Source organism: Hypoxylon trugodes (assembly GCF_022578975.1).
Source record: "Hypoxylon trugodes strain CBS 135444 unplaced genomic scaffold F4822scaffold_6, whole genome shotgun sequence".
Taxonomy (NCBI): domain Eukaryota; kingdom Fungi; phylum Ascomycota; class Sordariomycetes; order Xylariales; family Hypoxylaceae; genus Hypoxylon; species Hypoxylon trugodes.
In genome coordinates, this window is record NW_026250021.1 from 2,856,854 (window position 1) to 2,872,502 (window position 15,649).

The 15,649-nt window shown below is 48.1% G+C and overlaps 3 protein-coding genes across 3 annotated transcripts; 1 reads left to right on the forward strand and 2 right to left on the reverse strand.

Annotated features, from left to right (window-relative positions):
• The first annotated feature begins 15 nt into the window (after positions 1-15).
• F4822DRAFT_408390 (glycoside hydrolase family 31 protein) lies at positions 16-3,117 on the forward strand. Its single transcript, XM_051458563.1, has 4 exons — positions 16-666; positions 719-1,534; positions 1,585-1,974; positions 2,054-3,117. Exons 1-4 carry the CDS (start codon positions 502-504, stop codon positions 3,023-3,025), a joined length of 2,343 nt encoding a protein of 780 aa, XP_051313794.1. The 5' UTR covers positions 16-501; the 3' UTR covers positions 3,026-3,117.
• On the reverse strand, positions 2,970-10,265 carry F4822DRAFT_444487 (uncharacterized protein; the record flags this gene model as incomplete). Its single annotated transcript, XM_051463247.1, has 3 exons — positions 2,970-9,503; positions 9,559-9,646; positions 9,696-10,265. The coding sequence occupies 3 exons, from the start codon at positions 10,263-10,265 to the stop codon at positions 3,337-3,339; spliced, it is 6,825 nt and encodes a 2,274-aa protein (XP_051313795.1). The 3' UTR covers positions 2,970-3,336.
• Positions 10,266-11,412: 1,147 nt separating this feature from the next.
• F4822DRAFT_408394 (Alpha/Beta hydrolase protein) lies at positions 11,413-14,558 on the reverse strand. Its single transcript, XM_051458564.1, has 5 exons — positions 14,033-14,558; positions 13,766-13,960; positions 13,637-13,701; positions 13,268-13,524; positions 11,413-13,177 (listed from the first exon to the last, which is right to left on the reverse strand). Exons 1-5 carry the CDS (start codon positions 14,227-14,229, stop codon positions 12,005-12,007), a joined length of 1,887 nt encoding a protein of 628 aa, XP_051313796.1. The 5' UTR covers positions 14,230-14,558; the 3' UTR covers positions 11,413-12,004.
• Between the last annotated feature and the right edge of the window lie 1,091 nt (positions 14,559-15,649).

Below are 15,649 nucleotides of genomic sequence, written 5' to 3' on the forward strand. Positions count from 1 at the left end.
CATCCCCGCCCATCTGAATTGAGGATCGTGGAGACAGTAGTCTTGCTTCGTTTGCAATTGAACCGACGAGCTGTCGCTTGCCTCCACTTGACGCCTAGTTCCTACTGTCGCTACTCTTCTTAAAGTTAGAGAGGAATGACTTGAAAGCTATCATATACGCGATGCGAAATATATGCGGATAGACTGCAGTGAACCTCTCGCAAACCCGGGCCGGTCTCCGTCTCCTCACGATCGCCTAAGCCAAGGCCAGTAGACATCCAGTACGAAGCGTAGTTTGACTTCTCGTGATACTACATAGGTGAATATGCGTCCGATATGCGGCTCCAGTTGGGGTCGGGCTTCATCGACGCGACTTGGTCCTCATTGGGCTCCACATAATGTGAAATAGAAAAGCTCCAGCTTTATTTCATAACCTCTCCCCCCTATGCATCGTAAACGATTCATTTTGCTTTATTCGAGGTATTTTTTCTTGATTGATGAGAACCATCAAGCATCGCCAATATGAAATTTCGCGATGGAATGTGGATGGTGGCGGAGGGGATGCGTGTTGAGTATGCCGAAGAAGTCTATGACATTACAGAAACAGCAAGAGGTCTGAGCCTACTATGTCCCTCAAAGAAAATTAGGAGCCGCGGTGATACCTTGAATACTAGCACATTGACTATTGTAAGAATATTTTCTGATATTGTCTCTCCGGAATTAACACCTGCGTACCCAGGATTTGGAGGCACCCTATGACGGCATTATATCTGTTGAGACTACACATTGGGCGGGTGCTGCGAGGAAAGGTCCCCATTTCGACATCTTCCCTGGTACGACCCCGAATTTTGAGCCCACAGTTGTTCAACGAGATAAAGGCACAACACTGAGCTCAGGCTCACTCTCAGCAACGATAAATCCGGACGAACATACCTTTGGCATTCAGTTTCATAGCACGGATGGGTCGAAGGTCTTGACTTCTTTAGCTTCGCGCAGCGTGGGCCTGGCTTATAACCCCGCTCCAAGCAACCCACTGCAAACAGGAGATATGAGAGACTTTAAGCACTATATCTTCACCCAGACGAACCTAGGAGTCGGCGAGTCTGTCCATGGCCTCGGGGAGCGCTTTGGTGCTTTCAATAAAGTAGGACAATCAATATCGCTGTGGAATGCCGACGGTGGCACGTCCAGTGACCAAGCGTATAAGAACGTCTCATTCTGGCTCAGTTCTAGAGGATATGGAATATTTATTGACACTCCGGGGAAGATCGAATTGGAGATTGGAAGTGAAAGGTGCTGTCGTGCTCAGACTAGCGTCGAAGGCCAGAGACTGAAGTGGTATATAATATATGGTCCGACGCCGAAAGAGGTGCTCTACCGATACTCGATTCTAACGGGCAGGCCCAATCATGTACCAAGTTGGAGTTATGGACTTTGGCTTACTACTAGTTTCACAACTAATTATGACGAAGCCACTGTCAACTCTTTTCTCGAAGGCATGAAAGAGCGAGATACCCAAGTAGATGTCTTCCACTACGATTGCTTCTGGATGAAGGTAATGCGTTAAGAGACTACCCCTTCCGCGCATATTCTAATGTTTTCTAGGGATTCAAATGGACAGACTTTGTTTTCGACTCTGAGAAATTCCCTGACCCCAAAGCACAAATTGCTCGACTGAAATCTTCCGGCCTGGTTAACAAGGTCTGCGTCTGGATTAACCCATATATCGCTCAACACGGTGATGCATTCCAGGAAGCAGCGGAGAAGGGGTACCTTGTCAAACGAAAGAACGGTGACATTTGGCAATGGGATCTATGGCAAGCTGGTATGGGCCTAGTCGACTTCACTAATCCCGAAGCCGTAAAGTGGTACGTCAGATGTCTGAATGAATTGTTCGACAAGGGCGTCGATTGTATGAAAACCGACTTTGGCGAGAGGATTCCGACATTAGATGTGGAGTGGTTCGACAAGACGGTTGATCCACACAAGATGCACGTAAGTCGAATGTGCTAACTTAATCCTTCGTTCAAAGGTCGAGATCGATTGAGTAACATTTCTGACTTTCTCTCGATAGAACTACTATGCCTTCCTGTATAATAAGGTCGTATACGAAGCCCTACAAGAACGCTACGGCGATAAAGAAGCCGTGCTTTTCGCTAGAGCCGCTTGTGCAGGTACGCAGAGATTCCCCCTCGTATGGGGTGGCGACTGTGAGTCCACGCCGGAAGCTATGGCCGAGTCAGTGCGTGGAGGTTTAGGTCTAGGCCTGTGCGGTTACGCTTTCTGGTCCAACGACATCGGCGGATTCGAAGGATACCCGGCGCCATGGATTTATAAACGATGGGTTGCATTCGGCCTTCTATGCTCTCACAGTCGTCTTCATGGCAGCAGCTCCTACCGCGTGCCCTGGACAATTGACAACGACGATCGGAGCGAGGAAGGATGTTCGCGCACCCTTGCGAAGTGGACGGCACTCAAAACCCGTCTGATGCCATATGTCTTTGCTCAAGGTTCGAGAGCGGTATCACAGGGTATTCCATTGTCCGTGCGCGCCATGTGCCTCGAGTTTCCCGAGGACCCCACATCCTGGTATCTAGACCGACAGTTCATGATCGGCGATAGTTTGTTGGCCGCACCCATTTTTGATGAATCTGGTGAGGTTGAGTTTTATTTGCCCAAGGGTAAGTGGACTTGCTTCTTTACGAATCGAGTGAGAGAAGGCCCTGGTTGGTATCGAGAGAAGCATGGCTTTGGTAGCTTGCCTTTATACGTGCGTGAGAACACGTTACTCGTTTTGGGTAAGCCTGGTATCCGTGGCGCCGTTTACGACTACGAAACCGATGTTGAGGTATGCAGATATTATGTAAAGGAGGGCGCAAATGCGGAGCTCGTCGATAGTAGTGGAAAGGCTCTTGGTACCCTGAAAATTGGTGCTGATAATAGCACTCTTGAAGGGGCGGAAATCCTTAAGGGAGAGTGGACGACGAGTAGTGATGGTCGAAAACTCGAAGACGAGTCATACTTACGGACAATCGAGTGGCTTTAATGGAGATGAGGGCTATCCTTGGTAACCAAGCAGTGTAAAGAAGATTGAATTAATATGCAGCTGTGGAAATATCAATGTAAATTCTCAAATAACTTTTTCAGACTTGCTATTTCGATTTCGTCAAGCGTGACGCTGCGTTAAGTACATGCTGATAGATGCTAAAAATCAACGCGAAAAATCAAAAGGGAATAAAAGAATGGTATGATGTGGCCTGCTGGCGATTAGATGTTGTACATGTCTGAACGGGTATACGCAGGTACGCTCTTAAACATGACGCTCCTTAACACCGACCCCTTGCAAAACCCTACTTCTTAATATCTCAGCTCGACACGCGAAAAGCGCTTCTTCATCGAGTCGACTAACCAGTCCCTTTCCTGAGACCGAGAAACTTCACTGCTGCTTCGGCTAAGCTTCCACATGCCTTGCTTGCTGAAGTCAGATTGAACCTCGACCTTGCCACTGCGGAAAGACCCATTCACTTTTCGCAAATTGCGACGAACCATATCAACTTCAATTCCAGAAGATGATTGTGTTTGTGCCTGAGGCTCGGAGCCATTAGAAGCCCACAGGCCGTCCTTGATAGTAGACGTTGTCTTAGCTGGCTGGTTAGCCCAGAGTAAAGGTGCATCACGGGCGACGCTGCGCTTCAACATCTTCGGATCAATTGCGGGATGGGCTGTCTCGGTGCTGGTTTCCATGGAGCCAAAGAAAACAGGATGTCTTATAGCGACATCGAGCTCAGCAGGTTGGCTTGGAGAGCTCTGAGTTCCTCTCCGTTTTAACATCCTCGGGCCGACTGCCGGGTGAATTGTCTCGGCCATCGTGTCTAGAGAACCCATGAAGACAGGGTGGCGAACGGTGACGTCGAAGTGATCGGGCTGAGGGTAGCTGCTGACAATAGCTTCTTGGAGTTCAGCCTTCCACTGTGCGGGGATAGTTTGGCCTCGCGAGAACCTGATATCGGGGTTTGAGGCGATAACAGCTTCACGAAGTGCGGCGGACCAATCCCGGGGAGAGGCAGGTTTGCGAATGACCTTGGGTGGCACATGGCTAGCTTTGACAGCCTCCTGAAGCGCCATTTCCCAATCTTTGGGGTAGGAAGCTCGTAGTGCAACCATGGACCCGGGGTAGCTAGCAACGATGGCTTCGCGGAGGGCGCCATCCCAATCCGCGCGATATGCAACGTTAGGGCAGTGCAGATGACGGAGAGGGGTACGTTCCGGCTTTTTGTGGGGGATTTCGTCCAAGTTCTTCACTGCAAACTCCTCAGGAAGCTCGGGCACGGCCGGGATTTCAGGTGCTACCTTTGGTGTAGAATCCTCGGGGGTCTTGGCAGATTTCGATCCCTTCTTCTTTCCAAACCATCCGCTGAAGAAGCTGCTGGTGCTCTTGGCCGAAGACGCTTTCGTAGTGCTTGTCTTGACAGAAGATGAATCACTCGTAGGCGATGATGGAGCAGAGCTTGCTGTAGACACGGAAGCCACAGAGGGGCTTCGGGGTCGTACGGAAGAAATCGTAATCCAATCCAGCTCGACTGAGTTGATTTGACTGCTACTCCAAAGACGGGTCGATTCAAGCCTTGGGATGGGCTCAGTAACAAGACGAGCTTTTCGAACCATATAGAGTGCGGCTGGCTCTGCTGGGGTAGTTCGATATTCCTTGCGGGTTGGGTCAAGCTGGAATAAACCGGACACGATGGGCATCGACAGAGTGGGTTTATTCCATAATGAAACACCCAGGTCAGTAGTAACATGAATCAATCTAGGTTGAACATCCCAGAGTTTTGTACTTGTTAAGGTCGCAAGGGATTCTTCCGCCTTACGAGGCCTTTGAGTCATGTTGATACCGGCCGGGACCTTGGATGTCCTCTTATAATCAGCTCTCACGACATTGGCGTCGAATAGACCTTCATGATCCGACCCCAGGAATGATAGAGTGGGCATTTCCCACAGTAAATTCGTCTGAGGTGACACCGGGGCCTGTTCGCATACAGAGAGGGGCTCAGGTACAGAAATGGGGAGTTCGCGTTCTGGAGACATCTCAGCCCAGAGACCAGTTGATGTAATCGATGGCAATGGCTCCTTGATCGAGCGAGGTTTCTTTGACATGGAAATGGCAGCTGGGATTTTAGAAGTATTACGGTAGTTGCCTCTCGTGATATTAACGTTGAATAGGCCTTCATGTTCGGGTTCTGAGTTTGTTTCCGGCAACTCCCATAATAAAGGAGTCTGAGCTTTGAGCACTAATTCCTTTTGAACTGAACGAGAAGTGGGCTTAGGCATAAAAAGCCAAGTGCCATTAACAGAGTCTGAGACCGAAATCTCCCGAGACCACAGACCATCTGTTTGCAAGTTGACTAATGGCTCCTTAATCATACGGGGAGCCCTTTTCATGGAGATGGCAGCAGGCTCCTTCGTAGTTCTTCGGTAATCAGTCCTAGACATGTTGTTCTCAAATAGGCCATCGCGCTCGGGCACATTTACAACGACGGGTTTCTCCCAGGTCAGTAAATTTTTACCTGTAACCTCGCCAGTCCAAAGAGATTTCGAAATTAGATTTTCCAACGGCGTCGCTATAGCGCGAGGTTTCCTCATCATCAAAAGGGCAGCGGGCTCTTTTGAAGTTCTGCGGTATTCTCTCCTGGAGTGGTTGGTGTTGAACAATCCTGAGATTTCTGAAACTAGAGAAACCGCAGGTTGAATCCAAAGAGATGGTTTGGTGAATGCAGAGACTATTTTCGCCTCCGACGAAACGAGTGGTTTTTGGTGGACTGCATTGCTTGCACCCCAGAGTAGTCCAGATTGTGGCAGGGTATTGTTTCTCGAAATTGGCGCCCACAAATTATGGCTTTGAATGGGGATAATGTCTTCGATACGAGGGGCGGATCGAACAGTTTTTACTGCCTCGGGAATGTAAGTATTCCAGACAGCAGGCTCCGGCTGGCGTAGACCAAAAGTATGGGATTCTAGGACTGTTGACCCAGTAGTCCATAACAGAGATTCAGATTCGGGGCGATCCTCTGGAATAGGTTCCTCTGCTACCAGTCCATCATCACGGTAGTCATCTTCAGTTAGCATTTCAGTTTCATTGTTAGAATATATAGGAGAGTGTGTTGGTGAAGGGTCCTGGAACGGCTGAGGAAGCAAACTATTCTTAGAGGGCAACCTTTCAGTTTTCAAGAGACTTGCAATCTCCCAGAGAGTATTCTCGTCGAAGTCTTCTCCATCGTCACTGTCTGAGAAGTCAAAGTTGTCGCCTTCTTCTTCTGCTTCATAGTCGTCAAAGAAGGATGTTGTGAACTCTTCCGCTTCCAACTGCCTGGATCTGGCGTCTAGAGAGGCGTTCATAACTGGACCTCCTGTAGTCATAGTTCCCGGCATGGCCCCATACATACGAGCAGGCCGGGGTTGGATACTAGCAACATCGCTCTTTTCACCCCAGGGAAACTGGAAGAGACCCAAAGTCCCACGTTTGTCCGGTAGAGGTTCGGGGTTTTCCAGGATATCAGGCAAGAGGGTAACACGCTTGTTCTTTCGAGGCGGACGCATAGTGACTGGGCGAGCAGCGACGCCAAGATCCTGCGACGGAACGTACTTCTTCCATAGACCATTTGTGATCCCCGTGCTTTTAGTCTCCGAGGGCTTTTCCCATAGTCGCGAACTTTCGATAGTCAAAGAGTCTCGGGCCTTTCGAATATTCGGGCGCATCGACAGACCCGGAAGATCTTGAACCTCATCAGTTGCTTGAGGCCTTTTAACTACCCCAACCCAGAGTCCCGAACTAGCTCCATTTTGTACAGGTGACTGTTGTCTCCAGAGTCCGTGCTTTGGAGTCACTAGTTTGGACAGCACCGTGTCCAGGAGTTGAACACTTCCAGGTGCTTCGTTTTCGTAATCAGATTCATCAGTATCAGGAGGGCTCGGACTACCCAATGCAGCTTGCGAGACAGCCAAGAAGTTAAGATTGTTGATCTTCATGATCAAGTCGGGGGTGTCTTTCAAGTACTCCATCTGAGCCTCGGCAACACGAGCTTGCCAAATACTAGCACGCATGTTTTCGGAGCTTACTCCAGAGCTTTGAGATGAAGGCGTACCAGTGACATCTCCAACTTTAGATCGAATAGCCTTGTTGCGCAGAGATTCTCTTCGAGATGCTCTACGTTCAGCAATCGAGGGCGGTCGAGAATCTCTAGATATCGAAGTCCGAATGGTTGAAATAGAGTCACGGTCAAGACGGTTTTGTGAGGATTGCCATTGATTTTCCAGCTGACCCATTTCACGCTCCAGATTCTCCAATAGTGCTAGGCGTTGTCCTTGACTCCCTACCGAGTCCCGATTTGGTTGTTCAAACCGCTGTAGCTGGGCTTGAATCATTTGATAAGCAGCTTCGGGTGACTCAACTGGCGAAGGCTCCGCAGCTTGCACTATTACAGCTCTTTTAGTGCTTCTCCCGTTTAAAATTAAAGGGGCCGGAGGTGGCATTTTTCTAAGCCGTCCCTTGTCTTTCCTGGTAGAGAACGCCGGACACTCTTCGCCGACTCGATGGTGGAAACTAACTAGATTGGCGGGCTCAACAGCGAGTGCGATAGGTGATTCTCGGTCATTCTCAGGAATTACTTCCATGCTCTTACTAGGGGTATCAGGAGGCGTGCTTTTCTCGGTCTGTTCCCCAGAGCTGCGGCTATCTTTTTGAATATACGTCGAGTGGGCGTTTAATCGCGATTGCTGAACATGGACTGGAGCAACCGGGGAGTGTACCGAACCCCAAGGAGAACCCACGTCTTCATTCTGGGCTTTAACTTCACTCGTCGAAGCCAAGCTAAAATGGCTCCCTGCCGGGATAACGGGGGAGGATTTGCGATTGATTCTATCACGGGACACTTGTTGCTGTCTTTCGTTTCCGACCGAAATTCCTGGGAGCCACGATTGTCCTAATTCATCGACCGCATTCCGAGAGATATCGGCCTTTGGCATTTGTCTTTGAGGGATATCCTCAATGCCGAGAATACTGGTAGTTCGTACTGAGCTCCTGTCGGTTGTTTTCGACACTCTCCTCTCACTAGTTACTTCAACATCAGGAGCAGCCACAGGCTCAGCTCGTCGCATCTCCGCCATATACGTCGGCGGCAAAGGGGGCATCTCAGGTACTGCGGGCCGCCGTCTGTTGGCAGCTCCGGTTGAAGGGGCGCTTAGAGGGGTTGTATACAAGAAATCCATTTTCTCATCGAATGTCATACTCTTAGCACCATTAGAAAGGCTTCGCGAAATGGCACTACCTGCACTTTTAGGCGGTGGCGGTAAAGGTGGCAGTTGTGTAGGACTTCCAGGCATGGATTGGAGAATAGATTTCCTACTTCCAATTGAGCCTCCCGATTTGGACCGTTTGTGGCTAGGGGAGAGCTCAGCGGGGAAAACCTGACGATCCTTGTCTCCTTTTCGGGGGATCGGGCGAGGACGGTTAACAACTGAGTCGGCAGAGTCAAGGGACGTCATCGGGGTTTTCGAAGCGCTCTGCATGATATTGTTGACAGCATTTGGATCATCATATACAATATTGTTAATGAACATTACTGTTTCCTGCCTCTGGCTCTCAGCCTCTTTAGCTATCGATTTCATTGCTTGCGCACGGGGATTTGACGGGAGTCCTATCGTTGGACGTCGCTGGAGCGGAGTTTTCACTGGTTCCGGAGACTTTGGTGATTCAGGCGGCGTTCGAGGTCGTGGAATCGGTATACGAACCGGCTCACCAGGTCGAATTGGTTGGAATTTCGAGGGCATTGGCGGTGCAGGAGGTTGGCGTGGCGATCTCCTCCTCATCTTATCCGTACCGGGTGATAATTCTGACGACGTGGAAGATGCATTTGCCTCAACTGATAATCCTCCGGTTGTCTTAGTTGTCTTAGTCGAAATGGATCTCGCCAATTCTGGAGTAGACGATGGCGGAATCTCTTTCCGCTTCATACTCATCCCCCTAGTAAGCATTCCCTCTTGTCCCGAAACATTCGGCGGTTGAGGAGCTGGTCGCTGTGCGATGAGAGTTGACCCGCGTTGTGCTAGTTTGATTCGACGTTCCTTTTCGTAATTGGCAGCCGTAGCAAGATCGACCGTTGGTATCTTGTCAAGGGGATTCCCCATACCTTCCTGTTCAACAAGAACCGGGTTTGAGATTACCAACTTGCCTGCGCCCTTGGCTCGTACGTTCCCTTTAACCACCTTCTTCGCGTTTTTCTGTTCGCCAGACATCTGAGTGATAGGCATCGATATTACAGGCATAGCACCATCATTTCGAGAGGCATATGCCGTCATAGCCATTGTAGTCATGTCCTTAACATCCTCGTAGCGAGTCGGAGGGTAGTCTACAGTATCCGAAGACGAAATATCTCTATTTCCCCCGATAACTCCGGCAGTTGGGGAGTCAGGTCGTCTTGGGGGTGGTCCTCGCGGAGTAACAAGTGTTCCCGAGAGTACGGTAACGAGCGCTTCAAATCATTAGTTCAGGAACATACCTAATCACAGTAAACCAGTAACACATACCAACTAATACCGCTAGACCAAGTGCCGGAAGTGTTGTCTTGAGCACTAATTCGGTCGCTTTCATACCCAAGAGAAGGACGACGCTCGTCTATAGGTGGTTAGTATGGAAACATACATAACATATCAGCAGAACTAACCCCTGTCCATATTGTTAGACCAATAGTTACGACAGCAACACCCTTCTTCGCTGAACCCATCGACAGAGTTCGAATAGCTACCAGAACAAGAATGACGGCATCCAATACGATAACGGTAGCGGCAATGGGCAGAACCTTGGATACGGACACGCAGGTAGGGTTGAACTCGCTCCCCGTCAATCCTATAAACGCCATACCGACACCGAATCGACCAAGGACGAGTATTTGCGGCATTAGGCTTACGGCCGTGTTCGTTTTCTCCGCTCGTGTCGCCCATACTAGGTATTGTTCGATGAAAACCCTGCCCAACTGATCGAAGACAGACGAAAATACTACTGCGACCTGACACGTGGATGCGGCGGTCGGTTCGATGATAGTCGAGAGGAATTCGACAAGGGCCCAAGCGGCAGAAGACGCGAGAAATAATATGAGGACCAGCCTCAGGCCGTCCCGAAAGATAGCCGAACCATGCCCTATGACATACAAAACCAGGGCAGCCGACGCCGCGTTGAACAAGATACCAAAAAAGAAGGCGCCCAAAAGGGCCTGCGTTGCTCCTGGAGTCGCCATGAGGCCGGCGGGGCGGGATATATCGGCCGGGGAAAGAGTGTAGAAACCCAATCAATGGGTATAAAATTTAAAAATATTAACCAAGAAGTGAAATAATTACCTATTCATATTGAGGTGTGGAGTGAGTGTATTACGGCGCCATGACGGTCGACACTGGCGATAGTCGGGCCAAAGACACAAAGGAGAGGGAGAGGAGGGAAGAGGTACAATTAGAAACGAACTGGAGATACGAAGTAGGGGAGCTGAGATGCCACTCGGCAAACAAGCGAGGGTTCCCTCTCCGCGCCGTGTCTGTAGACCTGGGCTTCCGCAATAGTGGATAAAGGTCTGTGATCCTCAAACGTGGGCATTACAGGGTTGTGTTCGAGGTTTCTCAGGTAGCTCCACAAGCTCGGAAAGGCATGATGAACAATTGGGTGAAGATACAAGGCTGAGAGATCCAAGACTATGGTGGATTATCGACCCTAGTCAAGGGTCATTAGATTTGAAACCTGAGCTGTTACACTCGACATGGAGTATTCCCAAGGCTTATCTCTTTTAAGATGGAAGCGCCGACCTGTTTGTTCGAAGAAACGACGCGATTAGGTCGGTCAGAGATCTCATGAACGGTAGACATTATCACATGTATGATCCGGGATTAAAGAGACACGACGGAGACAATTGGTGTTTTCCAGATGCTATATTTGGGAGTGAAATATTCATCATTCAAATCTTCAATGAGACATCTCTCGGATTTACAAGCCTAAGTAGACGCGTAGATAAAGAGTACGTAAAATAAAGGGACTCCATTCTATCAATCCCATTGCATGGTTGACTCTTCGGGTTCCGATGGGGTGCACTGACATTCAAATAGCTATTACCAGGAATAGCACAGTGAGCCAAGCCTTTAGTTAAGCTGCTTAGGGGAATTACGCAGCATCGGATATTAAAAACCCAGCTCATCCGACAGTGACCTTAAGATCTCCTTCCGCAACTCGCACGACATAAGTGTAAATGAACCGCAAATCATACACCACGGAACCAAGGGTAGGCTGAATTTGTACGCATAGATGGGCAGTTGATCAATTCCCTGCTACGTCGGAGAAAACGAGGAAAATGATACTCAAGTCGAGTGGCGAAGATGAGAATCTAGATGGCTGGCTGAGTGGAGCTACGGGACGCACGGGGCGCCCCAGGGGCACGAATAAATCCATCCCAGGCTGTAAGGGGCAAGTACTTGCGGTGTATAACACAGGCTTTTATTGCTGGAAAGGGGTAACTAAAGATACTACACGATACTTCCTCTCGGTAAATAGTGGACGCGATAGATTACGACAACTTGCAATCTCGGATCCGTCCATGCAAGTCATTTCTCAAGCTGGTGAGCCTCAACTATATTATTTATATGAATGACAGGGCTAATTCAACTTTTCATATATATATTATCAAAGGGATAGTCATAGGATTAGTTCAGACTCCGTGAATCTTTTCAAGTACATCACGAACGAAGGGCGAAGGAAATTTCATACACGGAACAGCCAATTCTCTTGAATGTGCCTACAGGAATCATGCTATTATCTTTCCCGAAATAAGCAATTGTAAGCCACAATAAAAAAATCGGAAATTAGGTGGTACTACCATCTACTTCAGTCATAATCTTCCCTTTTCCGAGCTACACTTGATGATATAAGTGGCGTCGGCGTTGAGGCATTACTCGTCGATTTCTACCGTCCTTAGACGGCCGATCCTATTATATTTCATCACCGATTCCCACCTCTATAGTTTACGCTTGGATCTTGTATATCGTGCATCACTAGACCCTGTTGCACCACCGCACCAGGCGGTGAATAACCTCCTAAACTCGTTACCGCCGCCGCCACATTCCTCCAGAAATCACACGCTGTCTTCTCATCCTGTGTATCCTGAACCGTGCTGAACCCCCAATCCCCCAGGTTGACAACCTCTGAGATCTGTTCAGCTTGACTATCCGGATGATTCCACCTTATAGTCGGAGGGAGGTTAAATATCTTTCGGTTGGTGTTTGGGTCTCCTGTCAGGATATAACTTGTAAAATAGCTTTGTAATGCCACGCTGATGCCAGAGACCAATGATCCGATACCTGGGGTCATCAGCGCCGCAAGGTTCTCAAGCCAGCTATTCCCCGTGAGTTTGGAGTTAAAGAAGGTCGGAAAGAGGTCCATTCCGTGCCAGCCCGGTGACACCCCATACTGCATATTCCAGACTTTCGAATCACCGACGCTTTCGGTGAGATGCCGAACATTACACGTGAAACTACTATCGCGAAGAAGGGCTTGGACCCGATCCGTCTGCGATTTATATTGGGACTGGCTAGATACCGCGTAGAAGGCATTTATCTTATCCGTGATTCCAGCAGCTTGTGTATAATTCGGAAATATAGCGTCGACGAATGCCGTAAACTCTTTATCCGTTTGTACTAGACCGTTGACGAATACATTGGCTTCGGCAGTGGTATGAGACAATATGAGTGAATCGATGTTCCAGAAGTTCCCTGTGCTTAGCTCAAGTACGGGAAGCTGACGAATATAAGAGCCATCAGGTGTTGGACCAACCGCAAAGGTACCCGAATATTGCTGCTTCATTAATGCCGTATTTGCTTTAGCAAGAGTAGCTGCGTCCGCGCGCCGAAGACACGAAACTCCTTGGCCAGGACAACCTGCTAAACTCGCGAAAGTTTCGAAAGTCTTTTGAACCGCGCCAGCACGATCCCATATATATTCAAAAGCAGGCGAAAGCAAAATGGCTTTTGAGAAAAGAGGATCGAGCCTCCCACCCTCTCCGATGAGATGGTGTAGGATACTTCCACCTCCGGCTGATTGCCCCATTGCCGTTACTCGTGTAGAATCTCCTCCGACCAGATGGATGTAGTCTTTGACCCATTGAAAGGCTGCTCTCTATTTCACAATGACGTATTAGAATAAATTGTACTTCCAGTTCCGGGATCATGCGACGCGACTTAGTAAAGCTAGGATGGAAAAACTGACCTGGTCCCAGAGACCAGCATTTGGTAAGCCTTCTTTCTCCATTGTAGTCCCAGCGAGGAAGCCATAAGCTCCGACCCGATAATTCATTGCGACGAATATCATGTTGTTTCCTGATTGCGTGACAAGACCAGTACCGTCATAGAAGGGTAATTCTGGCTGCAGAGAGTCCTTACTTCCAAAGACGTATCCGCCGCCATATACGAAAACAACTACAGGTAGCTTCTGGGAAGGGTTTTTTATGGCTTTTCCTGGAACGTCTTCGATTTATTAGTATTCCATCGCAGCCGGTACTTTGTCGTTTTATCATTACGTACTATAAGCCGTATTAGAAACTTCCATGAGAATTCATAAGGGCAAATTTAACCGACCACATATCTAAGAACAGGCAATCCTCGCTACCTCCAGAGAAAATCGGTATGGGAATCCCTCCAAGACTTCCAGCCAATCGTCAATAAGGTCTATTTCCGGAATCCTCAAGATTATATAAAGAATACTCACAACTGGTTTATTGCTCCTCCAACTGGGGATTGATTACCAGTGCCAAGTAGATTAAGCCCATTCGGAGCTGCTTGTACGCATGAATGACCTTTACTCCCGTCCTGGATACCGGACTCGTTCAATGGAGGGGCCGGCTTTGCCCATCGTAGGTCACCAACTGGTGGCGCAGCATACCGAACGTTTTTAAACGTGTAACTGCTTCACATTCAGTATAAGGGGTGTCTCAAGTTACTGCTCATCCAATTGCTTAATCGAAGCTTGACTTACATATCGTTTGCGTTATCATAACTAGCCGCCCTATATAATGCATACGGGAGTTCAAGGATGGGCAACGAATCTCTTGCGTTCCTCGCTGCGGCGGGAGACGCTGAAGTACGGGAAACGAGAGAAGAAAAGAGCGACAGAATGAAAATAAATGTAATAAAGTGCGTATTCATTGTAACTAAAGGAGAGGACGAGTACATTTCTACACCAAACGAGGGAATACACTTCACGGCCCGGACATACCACTTTATGTTGAAGATATAGTAGAATGAGTGGTTGCGACCATTTTAAGTATTAAAATACTTATTCGAAAACTTAAGAATCATGGATTCCGCTCGGTAAAGTCTCGCCGGCAAGCACGTCTGGCAATGCATGCGATGTCTGCCTGCCCTAGAATTGGACTTATCCATTTACTTCATCTTAGAAAGAGTTGAAGGGACGAATCAACTTCGCATCTACAGTTTAACGATATCTTCCGCGTGGGGCCCTGATATAAGAGGTCGCATTCTAGATTCATTTGGTTATTCGATATAAAATTCAGTGCTATTTTAATTATCGCACCGGTGGGCTGCTGGCATTAGTAGGCCAATAAGATGACTTAAAATAGAAGCTCGCCGTGAATTGAATGTGACGACTGACACACGGCGGTAGACGCCACCCAATCAGCTTGAAAAGATGGACTTTCACCCTTAGCTCTCAAGCCTGGGATACTCGATAGTCAACTCAACTAAGAGCATGGTAAAGCACACTTCAAAATAGAGGGTTCCTCGGAAAGAGACTCACATCTAGCTCATCAAGTTAATTGATCAAATATTATTTAATACGTGCGCTCTTAGTAGAACTTCATACCCGACTATTAGATAGTTCCATTCATGCTCATGAAGTATTCGTAGGAAATTGAAGCTGAAATTAAATTAAAAAGAGAAAGAAGAGACGAATAATAAAAAAGAAAAGAAACAGAGCCACATTTTGCGATCGTATTCGTTAAACCAAGCTTTTAACCTGCCAACTTACCATAGAACTCAACGCCTTCATATTGAAGCTTCACTTTATGATTAGCACTTACAACTAATATATGGAACGGGTTTGAGATAGCTGCTTATTGCTAAAATAATATTCCATCTATAATTTTGATCACTTCTTTATCTAATGCAGGCCACCGATGGGTGACGTGGTGTTTTACCTATATGTGCCTCGCCGGACAGCCTAAGCGAGATGGATGACACGACGTACTTGAAAGGGTACACAGTAGATATAATATATGACGGGGTCCGGGGGCAAGATCGAGCCGATGAGATAGGTGAGTGGTATACCGTGTATATTGTACGTGTAAGATTGGATGATCGGAAAAGGGCCCCCAAGATCTGTACAACTGGAAAAATCATAAGGGCACGGCGTCAACGAACCAGTGACGTTATATTGCATGATGGTTCCCTAATGGAAGTCTATAGTGGGCGTCCAAAAATAGGGCCGAGTGAAGACTTAACTACGACGCAGAAATATGGATTTAGACAAGTCAGCTCGGTTGCGCTCATTAAACGATATAGTATAGGATGCTTTCGTCGGCGATTAAAAGGGGCTGTAAGCTTTCGACCCACATCGGTTGCTATAGATTTTTTT

Bases quoted from the DNA above. Each gene is read 5' to 3' on its own strand.
- F4822DRAFT_408390 (XM_051458563.1), top strand. From the start codon at position 502: ATGAAATTTCGCGATGGAATGTGGATGGTGGCGGAGGGGATGCGTGTT. The intron at 1,535-1,584 runs GTAATGCGTTAA...AATGTTTTCTAG, and splicing joins ACGATTGCTTCTGGATGAAG to GGATTCAAATGGACAGACTT. The intron at 1,975-2,053 runs GTAAGTCGAATG...TTCTCTCGATAG, and splicing joins TTGATCCACACAAGATGCAC to AACTACTATGCCTTCCTGTA.
- F4822DRAFT_408394 (XM_051458564.1), bottom strand. From the start codon at position 14,229: ATGTACTCGTCCTCTCCTTTAGTTACAATGAATACGCACTTTATTACA. The intron at 13,961-14,032 runs GTAAGTCAAGCT...AATGTGAAGCAG, and splicing joins TATGATAACGCAAACGATAT to TTACACGTTTAAAAACGTTC. The intron at 13,702-13,765 runs GTGAGTATTCTT...ATTGGCTGGAAG, and splicing joins GGAGGAGCAATAAACCAGTT to TCTTGGAGGGATTCCCATAC.